The sequence below is a fragment of the Parasteatoda tepidariorum genome, chromosome 8 (assembly GCF_043381705.1).
Source record: "Parasteatoda tepidariorum isolate YZ-2023 chromosome 8, CAS_Ptep_4.0, whole genome shotgun sequence".
NCBI classification, from domain to species: Eukaryota; Metazoa; Arthropoda; class Arachnida; order Araneae; family Theridiidae; genus Parasteatoda; species Parasteatoda tepidariorum.
In genome coordinates this window covers 86,779,609-86,798,033 of record NC_092211.1, presented here as the reverse complement: position 1 = coordinate 86,798,033, position 18,425 = coordinate 86,779,609, and the positions used below count along the sequence as shown (strand labels likewise).

General features: G+C 28.8%; 1 protein-coding gene across 3 annotated transcripts in view; it reads right to left on the bottom strand.

Annotated features, from left to right (window-relative positions):
- Window positions 1-2,371: 2,371 nt before the first annotated feature.
- Window positions 2,372-18,425, bottom strand: part of LOC107447646 (sterol O-acyltransferase 1) — a 54,278-nt gene continuing 38,224 nt past the window's right edge. For all 3 annotated transcript variants that reach the window (XM_043045177.2, XM_043045179.2, XM_043045180.2), the window contains 7 exons: window positions 17,562-17,637; window positions 12,525-12,621; window positions 10,847-11,120; window positions 7,872-7,970; window positions 6,312-6,444; window positions 3,414-3,556; window positions 2,372-2,619 (listed from right to left, as the gene is read on the bottom strand). In XM_043045177.2, coding sequence (XP_042901111.1) covers window positions 2,554-2,619; window positions 3,414-3,556; window positions 6,312-6,444; window positions 7,872-7,970; window positions 10,847-11,120; window positions 12,525-12,621; window positions 17,562-17,637 — 888 coding nt within the window. In that variant the 3' untranslated portion in view covers window positions 2,372-2,553. The remainder of the gene's footprint in view (window positions 2,620-3,413; window positions 3,557-6,311; window positions 6,445-7,871; window positions 7,971-10,846; window positions 11,121-12,524; window positions 12,622-17,561; window positions 17,638-18,425) is intronic.

Genomic DNA, 18,425 nt, shown 5'->3' with positions numbered 1-18,425 from the left:
TAATAAAATTACAACACAGATGACACAATAAGTATAACATTTTTTGTTTTAATGATCGCATATAAAAAAATAAGTGTATTTTTGATATAAATAATGTAAAAATTTGCCCAAAAAATAACTTTTAAGGTTAAATTTTTCAAATATAATTATACTTATTATTTTTCTCAAAAAAGTTTTACAAGATTTTTTTTTAATGTATAACTTGTATTAAACAGTAGGAAAACAAAAAATTCATATCAAAAGTAGATAGTATATTAAAAAAAATAGAAATTGATAAACAGAAACGGAAAATTAAAACAACAATAGAAAATAAATAACTGGCTTAATGGAAAACATTAACACAAATTAAAGTAAGAAATATTAGAAAATTAAAATAGTATACTATTGAAAAAATAGGCATTAAAAGTGTTACACTTGTTTACTATTTTGTAAATTACTAAGTTTTTTTTACTTTTTTATAAATCAAATAAAAATAGGAAAAACATCTTCACACAAAATTATAAAATGACAAACTTGAACACTATGAACACCACTGAATAAATATATAATAGCATCAAAATAGCATAAATCAAGTTACTAAAATTACTCACCTCAATATGTAACAAATAAAAAAATTTTTTTTAATTAAAATAAAATGGAAGGCAATAAAAAAAATCTCAAGAATACAAGATCTCGTGAAATCATATTTAAATACAAATATATTAAATAAAAAATATTGTTTGATTTTTAGAAAGATTACCCGCACAAATCTTATGGAAATAAATTCTTTGTTAAATTAGCTGAAAACGTAATATGTTGTAGTTTCAAACATTCTGATTAAAAGTTCTCATTGACACGAAGTCCAAAAATTCATAGTTTCCAAGTTACGAAGCTTCAAAGATAAATAGTAATTCTCAATTCTCTAATACTGACATAAGTATAAACTAATAAGCATTAACTAATGTGTACCAAGATACGGATGACGGATCAGATTTTGCGCATGTTATAACCCTTACAAGGGCTGATTGTTTAAATGAAAAGATACTTGGATGTATACAATAATTGATAGTTACGCATAAACATAAGTATTTATTAATTATTTGAATATTATTTATATTTTGTTGGGGATTGCTGCATCTCAGATACATTCTTTTAATTTCGTAAACGGATACTCGATGTTATCTCTGTAACGAGCATATCCTAAAATAGCACAACACTCTCACAATCTAGCACTTAAAACCACGGTGACCGTTTACTGTATGTTTGAAGTTTCGCATCTGGGAAACTATCCATTTTTGGGCTTTTCAAGTCTATAAGAACTTTTGATCAGAATGGTTTGAACTGCAACAAATTAAATTTTCAAAAAGTTTGACAGAGAATGTGAGATTTGTGTGGGATCCTTTCTTCTATAGTCTGCAACAACAACAAAAATCATGAATGGTTTAATAAATGTTGTCTAATAATTTATGAGTTGACATTTAAGAAAAGAAAGAAGGAACACATCTTATTTACAAGTCTATAAAATAATAAAAAGCTCAAAAAACATATTTGACAGTAAGAACACAAACAGTACTAATTATTAATTTAAAATAAAGACATAAGGAACATTTCCTGAACACTCAAGTTTATAAAACTATTTATCAGAACCTATTGTTGAAAACTACTTTCAATAAATGACTGTTCAAATATTATGTCAGCATTTTAGAATTGTAGATCTTGTTAGCAAAAATAAGAAATCCTTCTCCCTTAACAGCTCTTATGAAATATAAAGTTTACTTATGACTTTGTATTACTCATTAGTATTACTTAATCGATATGAAGTTAGAAAAAGATCAACTAACAAATCTTTAATAAAATGTTAAACTCGAAAATAATTGAAAACTTAAGCTAAGTCCGAATAAAAAAAAGACACAAAATTTTAATATTTTGTAAAAGTCTATACATTTTAAAATTAATATTATGTAAATATTTTATAAATTGACACAAAGGGGAGAAAGAAGACGGTTGACATGACAAGTTTACACAATAGTACACATGACTGATAGTACACATCTGAAAATTATTATAAAATAAAAAAAGTAAAGACATTAGATTTATTTATTACTTTGTGAAAACCATTTAATTTTAAATTTACAAGTACCAATTTATAAATCTTTGTTAAAGAGATACATTATAAAATTTAACAATAATTGTGTATTTACGAACTACTACAAAATAGAAACAATTGAGGCACCAGATTTACTTTTTAGTTTGTAAAAACAAAATCACATATAGTATAAACATTTAAATCCTTTGAAAAATACAGATGAAGTCATTCTAAATAATAAAAGTACGAAAATAGTCTTTTGATGACCATTCAAAAACTGACATATTCCAAAGAATCTTGGATACCTTTTCTTTTTGGTTGATGAAAATGATAAATGAAATACTTTAAATCGGCAAAGAGTCTTTAACCCACATCCTGAAATAATTCAGTAAAAGCAACTTCAACCATTTCGAAGTACCATTTTCGGAATACTTTTTCTAGATTCGCAACAGTTTTATTGTTGTAGCCGCCATCTGAAATCATTTCTTTCACGCAGGCCACGTGATAACGTTGCAAGTGAAGGAACGAGGAAAGACGTAATCAAACCACGAATCCTGAAATATTAAAAGCTTAAAATTATTTTCAACAAATTAAATCTGTACTTGAACAATAATGTTAAAAACGATGCTCAAAATAAAGCCGTAGTCGATTACGCAGTTGGGCACATTTATACCTAAGAGATTTTTGATTTAAACAGCCGATCCATATTAGATTTGCGGCTATAAATCATAATTTTGTACCCAGAAAACAAGTGTTTCTCAACATCAAGTATTCGGACAAACTCGTCTTCACGTTTTCAGTGAAACTAACCAGCATTTGTGTTCCAGTGAAAAAAAACAAGAAAAAAAACACGAAACCTTCTGATGCCATGAGCAGTATATGAATTGACCAGAAATCACAGGAATTTGGACCTGGATCGTCTTATTGGGAAACTAGCGCCTTGTTTTTTGAGCAATCACGGCGTATACTAAAAATAATTAATTAATTAATTAAAAGAATAAAATAAAACGATAGTACGTATTATGAACTGCGCACAGTCTCGTTGTTGGAGAATTTTCACAGCACTGAGGACGATATATATTGCCTAATGGAACGTTTTTTTTCCCTTACAAATACTGTTTTTTTCCAGATCGTTGTTAGTCTCGTAATTTGTGAGTTTTCTTTGCTTTGGAGATGAGTTATATAGCTTACAAAATTTTTTTGACAAGCTTCACAAATGATCTGTCTTTCAAATATAAATTTTATATGTTTTCAGCTAAAAACTGGTAAAATATGGCTGTTTTTAATTCTTTTTTTTTACGGAAAGGATACACAATCATTTTTAAAGTAAAATCAGTGAGTATCTTACCAAAGTTCTTGGGCAATTGATTCTGGCATACCATTCTAAACTGTAAAATACGGTTAAGAGACCCCAACCTTGAAACATACCAATCCACAGAAATACGTTCCAAAAAGGGGATGTTCTTCGACGAGTAATGAATACCAAAATCACTGGAAAAAAAGGAGAAATTAGTTTAATCCTTTCAAAAAGAAATGCAAGATGTTTCGATTAAAATATCATACATCTATTTATTAGAAATAGAGATGGGCTCAAGAATCTTAAAGAGATTCTCTAAAATACCAAACATAAAATATATAAAATTATGCATTCGAAGATTGATACATAATTTTATATTTTAATATGAATTTTTTTTTTCTACCCGAAATTTTTTTTTCTATTGAATTTCTAAAAGTTACAAACATTTAAACACATCTTCCTACTTACTGATTGAAATTTTCTTGGATTATAATTGGCTTTATAAGATTCTTTTTTTTTTGAGTAAAATAAACAGTTTTAATAAAAATATTGTTAATTTTGTAATGAAAATGATTGTTTTTACTTATTAGATTAAATCATTAAAATTTAATTTTTTGTAACATTTTCTAACAACTATAAATGTTTTCATGAAAATTAAAAACTAATAAAAATGCATCTACCCACCATAGATTTATAATACAAACTTTTAATAACCTCTGTTTGAGACAAACAATCATGTTTTTGGAGAGCAATATTTGTTCATTAGAAATATTTTTTTTAATATATATCTAAAAACGATTCATTGTTTTCCTTTACGATAAAAATAAAGCTATAAAAAATAAAGATATCTTTTTTAAAATGCTGAGTACTTTCTGTTTTCGGACTAATTGAATTATTTTAATACAATCTATTATTTTTAAATGTTTTCATAAAGCAAAAGAAATATATAACTTTTAGAAATTAAATTATTTTAATTTCGACTCGTCGCTAGAGTTATTGTGTTAAATTTTTTTCTCCCACAAACGCAGTTCACCAGATGAAAATAGACGAAACAGAAATTTAACTTTGTTAGCATGTTTTGTTTTCTATCAAATACGGAGTATAATTCTAGAAAATGATTCAATTCTATAATTAAAATATGAATTCGGACATTTTCACAAAATCAAATACTCACGATGATTGGCCTTAATTTGTACTTTTAGAATTCCTGTTAACAATTATGTAAAATAAATTTGCATTCCATTTAGGGTTTTAAATTAATATATAAAGTAAGCAGATTTCTAAATGTGATCGAAATTCTATGAATGACCACTGAAGAGGCGGGCCTGAAAACATCAAATTCTGTTAGATTACCCGAGGAAACAAGGAAGAGCGATTATTAAAAACACACTTAGGAATCATAATGAAACATTATTGAAAAAAAAAACTTTTTTTTTTCAGTACCCATTAGATTTTTGATCAAGTTCTTTCTTCCTTGCTTAAATATTTTTTTTATTACAATCTCTAATGAATATACTGTTTTTGCTTCATTTTTGACAAATATTCTAAGAAATGTATATGTCACCGTGAATGACGCAAATCAAGAGAATGTCAACAATCACATAGATAGTCGCTTTGGTGAATGTCCGAGAGATGTTTTATATCCAATTTGATATTAATTTATTCGTTGATATCATTATATTTATTCGATATTTTAATATCTGCTGAGGAGAGATGACATCAGTGTTCGGAGTACCGATTAAATGCATACTGGGCAGTGACACTTGACCTTAAAAACAGTGATGTAGGACATATCGGACAAATGTATACCGGGCAGTGGTACTGAACCTTAAAAAAACATTGATGGGGTGTCAAACTCGTGGCCCGCGACCCGAGATGAACATTTTTGCGGCCCAGTCAATATATTCGATGCAAAGTAAAAATAAAATAGAAGTGTCAATTAGAAAGGAAACTAGAATATAAAATTATAATATACTTTATTTATAAACTATACGGATCATTTCAAATTGTGAGCTCGAAAATGTAAAATTCTAATTGGTTTGCGGCACCTGCCCTTCCAGGGATACTGCATCGTATCAAAAAAAAGCAGAGAAAATTTCAAATCTTAGAACAGAATTTGAAACAAGGTTTAAAGATTTTAATTCTTTGGAAGACAAATTTTGTTTGCTTTCTTCGATTTTCTCAATACATATAGACTCAGTATCCAATAATATGCAAATGGAAGTGATTGAGATTCAGTGCAACTCAAATTTGAAGGCAAAATTCATTGAAGTGAGTGCGCCTGAATTTTGCAAATATTTACCTGCTAGGTTTGAAAATACTCGAAAATTCGCATATGAAATTATTTCCATGTTTAGAAGTACTTATAAGTACGAGCAATTATTTTCTGTTATAAATAGAAATAAATCTCCTGTCCGAAACCGTATTAATAACGCTCACGTTGGGTCAACTTTGAAAGTAGTCTCAGCAAATAAAATTTCTCCTGAAATAGGAAAGATAGTAGCAGAGAAGAGATGTCAAATATCAAACAATAATGTACTATTCAAAATAAAAATATTTGTTTCTATGAACACTGATTTTTTTAATTTTTTTTTGCGGCCCACCTAAAGCTAAGCATCGTTGATTTGGCCCAAGTTAGCTTTTGAGTTTGACACCCCTGATGTACAGCATACTGGGCAGTGGCACTTAATTAGACCTGTTATATAATTCAGAGATTTACCAAAGCGACTATGTGATTGTTAACATTCACCGGTGGATGTCAACAATCACCCATTTTGGTCATTCACAGTAACATATACATCGATGTTCCAATTAGTAACAGAAAAGTAACGGAACGTCGTACCGGTGCGTTCCGGCCCTACTTCCCCTGCTGCTAGTTGTCTAATAAATTCGAAAATTAATAATCTTGAATTAATAAAAAGTTTATAGCTAATATAAAAGTGAGTCTACCTCCGAAGCTTGAAAACAAAATGAAGAGGAGAGGGAAGACAAATTTGAAGCATATGGCCAAGATGTATTCATGAATGATGGCTGATATGAGAAAGACAACTAACATGGCCCCTACTCTACTTCGACCGAGAAGCTAAAAAAGACGGAGATACAATTATTACAACAAACACTTCTGTAAATTACAATAAAATAATAGTCAAAATTATTCAATATCACCAATTAATTACCTTCTCTGTTAATTGAGAAATCATCGTAGGAGACATTTATGCGTGAGAAGGGGATGTTTCCAGAGTGTTCCATAATTATTTAGGGCAAAATTAGGAAAATTCGCAGTTGGTCTTTTGTAGCATTTATGAGAGGCCACTTTTACACAATTATTGCTTTAAATTTTGATAAACATTCGTTAAAAACTTGAGTAATTTAAGTAGTTCTTTTATACTGCGCATGCGCTGAAAAATTAAAAAAAAAATTATTTTTTTTTCAATTAATTTTGTAGTGAATCGTAATTGGCAACTAATAAAAAAAATGTCCGATATGAATATCTTAAAAATGTAAAAATCGTAATTGGCAACTAATAAAAAAAATGTACGATATGAATATCTTAAAAATGTAAAAAGTTGTAAGCTATTTTCTGAGCAGTTTTTTTTGCTTTTTAAAAGAAGGCTAAATATGATAAGGGGTTTTCCGATTCCATTTTTAATAAATCTTGTTTAATAGTACAAAATGAAATTTGGGGAACATTCCTTATCACCTTACATTTTCTCTTAGAAAGTAAGATAACTACTTAGAAAATTGCTTGAAACTTTTATAAATTTTTAAGATATTCAAATATGTTTTTTTTTCATTATTTTCCAAATACAATTCACTGCAAAATTAAGAAAACATTTTTAAACTTTTTTTCGCTCAGTACAGAAGAACTACTTTAATGACTCATATCTTGCGCAGTTTTTAACCACTTTTTCTCAAATTTTGGAGCAATAATTTTGTAATAAATTTTAAATCGATCGAAAAGCTTTGTATCATTCTATTGAATATTTTTAATGTTATCTTTAAAGTAGAAACGTAAGACAAAAAAAAATAAATTTTTTTTTATTGAAATGTCCATATTTTCATAAATATTTAAGCTAGGTTTACGAAATTTTCCGCTATAATTGCTAGTAATAAATTTATTAGCACATTCGGGCTGTAATTAATAGCATAATTATTAGTAACAGACATAAATTTATTAATAACAGACATAAATTTATTAGTAACAGACATAAATTTATTAGTACATTCTCTGGCATAAGGAGCTCAAAAATATTTTTTTCCGTTTGTAATTTATTGTCTGTCCCTCAAAACCTCAAAAAGTTTTAAACTTCATTGATATGTATAGGAAATTGCGCTACCTAAACACCTCGAAATTTATAAATTGATTCTCAACGCATTTTTTTGTGAAATGTCAAAAAATGTGTTAGTATCGAAGTGTTTCCATTATTTTGTCCAACCCCTGTTTACCGAAATCTTATGTAAAAGACTTTGAAGACAAATAAAAATATGAGTGAACATCAATGGACTTACTGTATACATATCTCGATAAATGTAAGAGTACAGCCAGTCATACACAACCATATTCCAGGAACGATAATATTTGGCAAAAGAAGTGCAGTTCCACCAGTCCTTTGGAGGGGAAAAAACATATTTAATTAGCAAATACATAGAATAAACGGATTGCTAATTAATTATAACTGTATTCTAAAAAACACTTTTTAATTAATTATTTTTAACTTTAAGCATTAACAATTTGCTTACTATTAACAATTCGCAATTAACCCTTACTACGGGAGTGGGAAGTATGTTTCTTACTTATGGTTTGTGTGGCCATCTACAGATAACTTCCAAAAATCAATGAAGGGCTTCACTTTGTTTACATCAATGGGAATAACAGTAAAGGTTTGTGTGGGATCAAGGAGAGAGACCGACGCGGAGAAGCTATTTTTATTTGCTTATTTGATCGTTGCTCATTTTGTAACAATATTTTATTTACTCGGCGATTTATAAGAACACATAGCCGGTTTTTTAATGTAAAATTTTAAGTATACCACCCACCGTTCTAACAAAACAAATAATAATAATAAATAAATAAAAAAACTGCTCCTAAAAATCAAAATAATTTTAGACAATCTGCTGAATGAATTTCTTTTTGTTAATCGATCTCAATCCCCAAAAAATAAACTAATATAGCATTGCTAAAAAATATGGCCCAATAAAAGATTAATAAAATTAACCAAACGTGAAAATAAAATCATCAAAATCAGATGAAACTAAAGGAATTCAGTCAATGAATATGTAAAGATGAATTATTGATCATTATAGTGCTGGACGATATTAAACATCCAACTTTAAAATATATAGTCTGGAATTTTATCAATCTTTCCTCATATATTTCATAACTTATTAGTTTCCTACTATTTTCCCATAATTACTAATTTCTCTGAATTTGAAGGTATTTCTCATAATCGCCTTACAACTCCTCTCTCCTTTTTCAGACAATCAAACAGGCTTTGACGTCTTCATTTCTGCCATTCTTCGCAATGATTAGGTAGATTTCGATTACGTTTTTTTTCTAGTTTAAATATTAATGAGGCTCTTAATGTGCACATTTTTTTTTTACTTCACATCCAGACAAGGATATTAAAAATATAAATAAATGTGAAATTAACAAATAAAGTGACAAATTTTCACCCATCAAAAATTTACTATAATTTTTTTTTCTAACTTTTGAAGGTTAATCAACAGTTTCATATTACATCTTTAAATTTAATTAAATGAATTTTTTTTATTTACTTATTAAATGTATTTTTTTAATTTTACGTTTTTTTTTTTTTTCAACTCCCGAAATTTTAACTTAGACACAATGTAATTGTATATTTAAATGCATACCGGAATTTAAGCAAAAATAAATTAAACTTTCTATTTTCTGAACTTTACCTCAGGAAAAAAAAATATTTTTTCTAAGGTTCAGTAATAAGCGATGAAATATTTATTGTTAGGGCAATGACCTTTTTCATGTTTCGCCAAAGAAGGAGATAAAACTTCATTTCTGGCATTTGTTTCAAGGTCGGTGAGTGCAACTGCACCGGAAGGTATTCCCCCATCATGTGGTCGTGTCTCACAATCGGTTTCGATTGCACTCTCTAAAATTGGTCAAGGACTTTTATGACTTACCTACGAAAGGCCTCTGCCTGATGAAACACTGCCTGCTTAGCTCTTATTCTCATTTTAAAAAACACTTTTATGCGGTCTGTTAAAATTATTTCAACTTTTGCAACCATCGTTTTAAGATATGAAAGCGTTCATTTTAATCTTTTCGAATATAGTACTAATTTTTAAAAAGTTTTAGTATTAAAATTTTCATATGGGACACAACGAAAAAGACGTGACAGTCTAAAAGATGTTCATGATATGCCAAAAAACCTGCAATCATATCTTTGAAATTAACCATGATATTAATATTTTTAACAAAAAGTTTTCTTTTTATTAGCAGGGGACCGTATGTAAGGGCACCCAGATAATGCCACGTTTCGAGAAAATATTTATATCTTTTTTTTTTTAACTGATTAATTTCTTATTACCCTACTGACTGATTAACTCATTAACAGATGAAATTCTTAGTTTCATACTGACTTATGAACTCATTGACTGATAAAGTTCTCATTACCCCACTGATTGATTAACTCATTGACTGATTAAATTCTTATTACCCTACCTACTGATTAACTCATTAACTAATTAAATTCCTGCTACCCTACTGACTGATTAACTCCTTAACTGATAAAATCCTTATTTCATAGTTATAAATTGCATTTTAATTATTAATAGTTACATTCTTGTTAGTTTAATTAGAATGAAAGATTAACTTCCATTCCTTTTTATTTTTATTAATTATTACATCCTATTTCTCATTCAAGTTTTTTCAAACTAAAGATGTAACAAAGCATAATTAATGTAAAATTGAGTAGATAATGTTATTATAAAATAGCACAATTAGTAAAATTACATTACAATAATGAAATAAAATTTTAATAGCTAATTAATGCGTCCCAACGCTCTTCGTTTAAGGTTGACAAAAATATAATTATTTTCCACATTTAAATTCACTCGAAAAAAATGTTTTAAAACACTTATTTTATTATTTTCTTGTTTTAAAAGTTTTGCGCTAGGAAATTTGTACAAATTAGACAAAAACTGAACATTTTAATGGCAATAAAAAGAAAATAAATTTTGAAAACAATTGTAATATATAACCAAGCTCCAGTTGAAATTTAGACACTGCAAGTATTTGGAAAAGGTTTAAAATTTCGACTAACAACAATTTCTGATTATAGCGGACAGGTTAAAACTAGCATTGTTATGAGGTACAGAACTCCAATCAAGATTTGAGAGCTATAGCTCGTCAGAAAATAGAAAAAAATTTTGACTGCTCTATTTCACTGACGCGACTCAATAAAAAAAAAAAGTATTGAAATATAACAAGGATCAAAGTTGATACTTACGTCGTAAAACATACGATCTCCAAAACGCAACATTTCTGCAAATGCATTCAACCAACAATGAAACATCCCATAAAAGACTAAAAACATGAGGATTCCTCCGGCGAAGATGGATGTAGCTAACGTTCCAATAAACTTGACGAGTGGCATGGATTCGATTCCAGTTTTGTTGAAAGTGTCTACTATGAAATAAGTGCATGGAATGTAAGCACCTATAATACAGCAAAACACTTGCAAGAAATTCCAGGACACGTAACTCCAGCGAATTTTAGAAGTTCTGCAAAAAAGAAGTTAAAATAAAAATCAGAACAAACCATTATTACACAATACTTATAAACAAAATTCGCTTATCATATAACATTTTCTAGGTAGGATTGTTTATTCCGCAGTTATCCACCAAGTGGAGCTGTAAAAGTTCAGCCCAGGAAGCGAATAGCCACTTTATTGTACAAAGACACAATTTCTTTCTTTTGAATACCAGTTAAAGTTGATCAAAGGTTAAAATAGGGTGAATACAGTGGACATTTGAAATTTAATATTATAATAAAACTTATTTAATATATATTTAATATTCTCTCAGATCCAATAGTGGCACCACAATTATATGACACACTCTATTATATACTCACTTCCCCATACTTGCTACCATCTGAATGCGAGTAAAGTTTAATGGCACAAAAGCAAAAATCGGCTTTACGGTGCCCAAAATTAACAGTATTATGTAATCTAAGGAGCAATAAGAAGAAATACTTCTAAGCCACTGTGATTTTGCTCATCACCCATATTCTCATAGAATAATTCAAGAATATTTTGGAAGGGTATGAGCTGATATCTGAAAGTTATGCAAAAAAGAAACTCTGCTTTTAGCTCGCATAGAAATAAAAATCATGACGAACTAATCAGATAATAAATATAGTTAGAGAGAGAAAGTAAGCGTTTATAACAACACATGCATAATCGAAGTCAAAGACTATGCTTACCTTAGAATGTACAGTATAGTGGGTTGGAAGGAGTTATAGGTTGTTTCAAAGTACAATTTTCGTTGCTACTAAGAGACCAAGTACATATATAAATTTTAACTCTGGTTAAGCTTCTTTAAATAACAATTGGTGAATAGTTGGCAACATGATTACTAATAGTCCTAAGGAGCTCTTTTATAAAAACGTTATGGAAATATGCTTAATGCTTAACATAATTTCTAAAATAAAACTGTACTATTAAGGTTTGTATCTTAATTATTATGCGTTACACATAAATAATATTACAGACTTGTAAAGCATGAAATTGCAGCAATGTATTCTTCAAATTGTTGATTGAGTTAATTGATGCACAAATCTTAACTGCAAATTAAATTGGGGACAAAATGAAGAATTTTTCGTTATCTTAAAAAGTTTTACAGAACTTTCGGGGAAAAAAATGTCAAAATTTTGTTGTAGTTTTTATACAGATAAAATTTTTTAAAAAAAAGTACAGATTTTTTCTGTCTTCAAAAAGTCTGCGGAATATTTAAAGAAAAATATTTTCTGTAGATTAAACTGAAGAAAAGGTGCTGACTTTTTCTGCTTTCCTTTATTAAAATAACTTCAAAAATGTTTTTTTTTCCTCTACAGATTTTCTGCATGTTATTTTTATCTAGTACATTAGAACATTATGCACATTTAAAAGAATGAGTGTGTCTTACCGTGGATAGTTATCTCTGTAGACTAATGTAGGAGCAAAGAGAAAGTAAATAAGTTTTCCAATCTCAGGACAGGGAGTAGAGTCTTCTTTATCGCCATCTAAATTAATTATTTCAGTTAATTCCTAATTTTAATTAATGAATAAATAATTAAATTTACATTATTAAAGTAAATATTTAAAATTGAAAAAAAAATAGCAATTTTAAGGCATTGATTTCCTTTAAATGAAAAATAAAAATTACAGAAATATTTTTTTAAGATACAAATTAAGTAGAAATGAGTTAACTTTTCAATTCTGTGATGTAACATCCTATGAAGAATCAAAATTGCGATAGCATGTCTTCGGATCATCCTTTGGGATGCTTCCCAGACCGTCGCCAATAGCTCATTGTGCAGCTCTAGTGCGACGAAAATAAAGTACCTAAGGTGTAGAAACTTCGTATTCTATTTTTTTTTCAGCACCTAGCGTTTGAAGTTTCCAAAAGCTTAGAAACCAGATAATCTTTAAAGACACATTACTTTTTTCTTCGAAATTGGATATGTGATTTCTTTAAATAGAACGTCCGGAGCCACGATGGCTCAGGGGATAGAGCGTTCGCCTTCCAATGAGGTGAACCGAGATCGAATCCCGGTCGATGCGAATTCCGCATCCGGCTTGCACCGACCACAGTGCTGACGTGAAATATCCTCAGTGGTAGACGGATCATGGGATAGAGTCCCCTTGCCGTCAGGCTAACCATAGGAGGTTTTCGTGATTTTTCTCCCCATGTGACACAAAAGCGGGTTAGCTCCATCAAAAAGTCCTCCACGAAGGCAAATTTCTCTCAATATTCGATCAAGGAGTTCCCTCGTCTTCTGGATTGGGTTCAAAATTTACAAAACTACGGAGTTTAACATAAGTAATCGTGAACCCAAAATTGGGTCGACTGTTCAACGACGGTTATAAAAATTCAGGTGAAATAGAATATGCGATGAAAAGTTTCTCCCGCTGTATGGCGACTTCTTAAGGGACTGCTTTCTTGTCTAATTTATTAGATCCAGATATTTTTCAAAATGCGGATACTCTTCTACCCTTCGCGGGTAAAAAATTAACCCTTAAAGGTTAAAAATCTGAATTCGTCGGGGAAAAAAAATGCGTATTTTTATTCAGAGAATATAAGTTTTGTACACAATTTCTTTTAGCACTAATTAATTGGCATATTTGAGTTCACCTTCCTGAAACATTAATATTGGGATCTCAGTGAAAATTCGATCATTAAGAATAACAGTTATTTACAAAGATATCTTTCCTTTTTGGCTCACTGTGACCCTTGGCAGTGAAATTTCTCACTAATGAGTTCCTTTATTTTACGAAAAATTATTCTCTACTATCAAATCATGCAAAAAAAACAAAAACAAAAAAAAAATTAAGAATCTGTCCCTAATGTTCGTCTTTAATAAAAATAATTTATTTGTACAAAAGAATAAAATAATTTAACCACAAAATTCCTATAAGCATATCGTTTTTCACGTTTTTTTTTCGTACGGGAAACTATTAAATCTTACTTATAATTGTTTAGAGGCTGGGGAAAAAATCGTTCTAAATAACTTTTGAGCTGTTACTCGGGATTTCCTTCATTCATCAAACTGTTAGAAAAATGAAGGAAGAAAAAAAAAGAATCTTGTATTTTACATGAAAGAATTAAGCAAAAAAATTAAATAACCCTCATTTTATAAGCTTTTTGAATTAAAATCCTTAACTTATAGTAATCATAACTGGAATAATAACTACGGAAATAACCCAGAATATTATTAGAATAGTTAGATAATGTTTATTTTATCATTGAAATAAATCCCGATACATCAAAAGAAGAAAAGAAGTAATGCAACAGTATTCCAAGATAACGTCGTCATTCTAAATATTACTGATTACAATAATGTCAATTGAAGAATGTTTCTTATCACTGAAAATGACGCCAAAACATTTCTAAAAAGTAACGATTAAGAGCAGGGACTAAAATCTGGTTTTTAACAATAAGATTGTGAAAGAAGGTCATTTAACCGTCATAAATTCGAAACATATTCATTTTAATCCACAGAACCGAAAAAAATCAAATGATAACCTATGACGGCTTAATGACTCTTTTTACTTAGCGTAAGTGAGGAAACTGATTGCCGCTCCTTAATAAAATAGATAGGTTTAGGTACAAAACCCATTTAATCTCTTTAATTACTGGTCGGGAATAGATACCGTAGATTTATTTTTAATATCTCTAATACCAACTCCACAGGGGAGAAATGCGAATTTCTGATGGCACACAGTGAGACAAAATCAGAAAAATGCGGCCAAAATTAGAAAATTAACTTCAATGTTCTAAAAATTTAGCACCTATAGGTTTCTTGGGTCGCTGATTTCAAATCAAAATTTCAAGAAAACAAAATGGCAGATCCAAAATGGCGGATGATTATTGAAAAAATTGTAAATAAATAAATAAAAATTATTTACCAGTAGTTTTTGAGATCTTTGATTACAAATTTGTGGTTAATAATTTTAATTAATAAAGTAATGGATGTAAAATCGCAAATATTTATCAAAACAAATTTAAACTAAATAAATTTAATCAAAATATTTAAGATTGTTAATTACAAATTCGACTATCTAATTTTAAAAAAATAATGAATCTATTTTGCTAGATATAAAAAATTTTGAAAATGTTATAACAAAAATAATAATCTCAAGTTTATTTTTATAATTTTTTCATTAATTTTATCATTATTATAAAAATGACACGAACTATAAAAATCGATATATTAGCCAAATTCGCAAATATTTGCAGCTCATTTTTTTTAGTTCTTGAGTATATATACCAAACAAATGTACACAATTTTTTTTTACCTCGGCAACGTAAAACTTTTTTTATAGAGCACCCTAAAGTTACAATTTCATTGTACAGGCAGAAATAGAGAAATGGCTCTGGTTTTAATAGTATTTATATAAAATAATGAATTCATATATATCTTAGAAATACATTTATGTATAAATCATGAATAATTTTAATATTTTTATTTACTATAAGGATTTATCATATTAATAAAAATTTAACTGAAAAATTTAATTTTTTTTATTTTGACTTTGTTTCCATTTAATTGCTATTTCCATTAATAAACAAAAAAAAATAATAATAAATAAAAAATACACCGTCATATTCCTTGGACATTTTACTACAAAAAACCATATTGAGATTTTTTTTTCTTATAACTTCATTTCTTTTATTTTTGACCGCGAAAAATAATTTTTGCTCCACAGTGTGGCAGCCAAAATTATGAATTGATTTTTCTCCCTTTTGTATATTTAATGCAATCTAATGCAGCGGTGATCGGATGGCATTCCGTAGAATTCTAGGGTTCCGTGCTATAGTAGGTTTTTATCAAAACAATAATCCATTGACTCGATTAAAAACTTCTCTTCAAAAAACTACAGATTGGAAATAACAGTTGACATGTTTCTAAAGCCCAAAAAATAGGCGCCATTTTCAAAACTCGTCAGACTGAGAAGGAACAAAAGTGATTTGAAATATAAAACGTCAAGTTGCCAACGAAAAATTTAAAAATGAAGGTGAGAAAAAAAAAACTAGAAAAATCACAGTAATCTAGAGGAAAAAAAGCTGGAAAATAGAACATGAAAAATCACAGTGGTAGAAAGGGACAAATCAGGGTAAAAGGCATATCCAAGCGTCATGGAGAGGTGGTAAAGGAATCAGCATTCAGATGAATAAAACAAGACTGGAGTGGAAGTATTCTTGTCAATGTCCAAAATCAGGTGCTGTGTTTTTTCTTGCTTTTTTTCTCTCTCGGCTACTGTGGTTTTTTCTAGTTTTGTTTTCTCCCCTTTATCTTTCCATTTTTGTTAACTTTACGTTTTATATTTCAAATCACTTTTGTTTCTTCTCATTCACGCCTGGCAAGTCTTGAAAATGGGCGCCTAATTATCAAGCGCTTGAAACATGTCGAATTTTATTTCCCGTTCCAATGAGTATGCTACCGTGAATGGCCGAAATCAAGAGAATGTCGACTTTCACCGGTGAATGTCAACCATCACATAGTCGCTTTGGTGAATGTCCAAAATATTTGTTATATATGATTTGATATTAATTTTATTTGTGGATATTATTATAATTATTCGATATTTTAATATCTGCTGAGAATAAGATTAGGAGAAACACCAGTGTTCGGAGTACCGGTAAAACGCATAATGGGCAGTGGCACTTGACCTTAAAAAACATTGATGTAGGGCATACCAGGAAAATGTATGCACTTAACTGGGCCTAATATATATTTCAGGCATTGACCAAAGTGACTATGTGACGTCATCATTCAACGGTGGAAGTCAACAACCACCCATTTCTGTCATTCACAGTAACAAGCATACATCATAATTTTTCATATGTATGGTTTGTCTTTACTGAAATGTCTTTACTGAAATGTTACTGACATGATAAAAATAATTTTTTTAATAATTTTCTGTTATTGCTTAAAAAATATTGAAATTATTTATCTTTCACATTCAGTTTTCAACTATTACTATTAAATCTTTTCATGTCGACTTTTCTCCTTGATAATTTAGGCACGTTTTTTTTTTCAAATTAAAAAACTTAATAACTCAAAACTACATGAAATTTGGAGCTTACATATTTTAGTAATTTTACTTTAATTATTTGAAATTCATAAATCGTGTTATGATTTTAATTTATATTTTTCCTAATAAAAAATTAAATTTTAATTTAAAAATTTTTTTTAACGCTAATAGGAAAAAATAAAGGTAAGTTAAAGTCCGGTGATTTTTGTTCGAAATGAACCAAAAAATAACACAAAAAAACCCTAATATTATTAACCATGTCACTGTTAAAAATATACTGCAATTTTACAATATTTCTGACAAAAAAAAATTATCTTAATCACATTGAAAGAAATTTTTTTATGAAGTAAATTGTTTACATTGGTGAAATTTAGACTAAATCAAATGAATAAAAAAAAAGAGAAAAAAAAGTTGTTTTCTTTACCTTGGTGAGGTTTGTATCTTAAAGCTCTTGCGACATTCTCTCGAACAAAAGCATGGGTTTTCATAATAAGCCTAGCCTAGATTAAAAATTCCAAGTATGAAATTTTGGCACAACACACAAAAATAAATAGATTAAACAAAAGTAAACTAGTTACACACTTTTAGATAGAAAAGAACAATTATCATCATTTCTATTTGTTCAGTTTTGATTCTTTAATACTGTTTTTCTAAGATTGTGTGCTCATATGAAATAACGTTGTTTAACGAATGATTTTCAATTTATATAACTCTTGCGAGTTTGCAATAGTTATTCATGACTGTTACGCCAGGTTTAGCCGGCAGCACCCTCAAAGCTTATTCTGACGTCACAGTGAAGCAATTTCACAGTTTGGGAAACATAAAAAACGGTTGTGATCTAATGTTTTAATATTTTAAAATTTTCAACAGAGTTCCGTTATCTTTGCTCAGAAAAATTTACAAAAATGGATAATGGATTTTAATGCAAGTGAAAAATTCTGGCCAAATTATCGATTCTCAAAAAAGTTCAATAAATTCTTTAATAATTATGATAGTTCCAAAGCCCGATAAATGTTTACTGCGGGATAGTAAAAATAGTTTAAAATTATAACTTTTGATTTAAATTAAAATTAAATTAAATTAATTAAAATAATTGTGTGTGTGTTAAAGAGTTTTGAACAGCAATTTATCCTGCAAGACATGGCAGCAATCCATAATTTCAAACACCCTTCAAAATATGTTTACTAACGGATAACTAATCATCTTTCCACTTTGTGCCAAACAGCCAAAATGTAAATATATTTGCTGCAATTTTGTTTCAAGTTTTAATAAATATCACTTTTGAAAG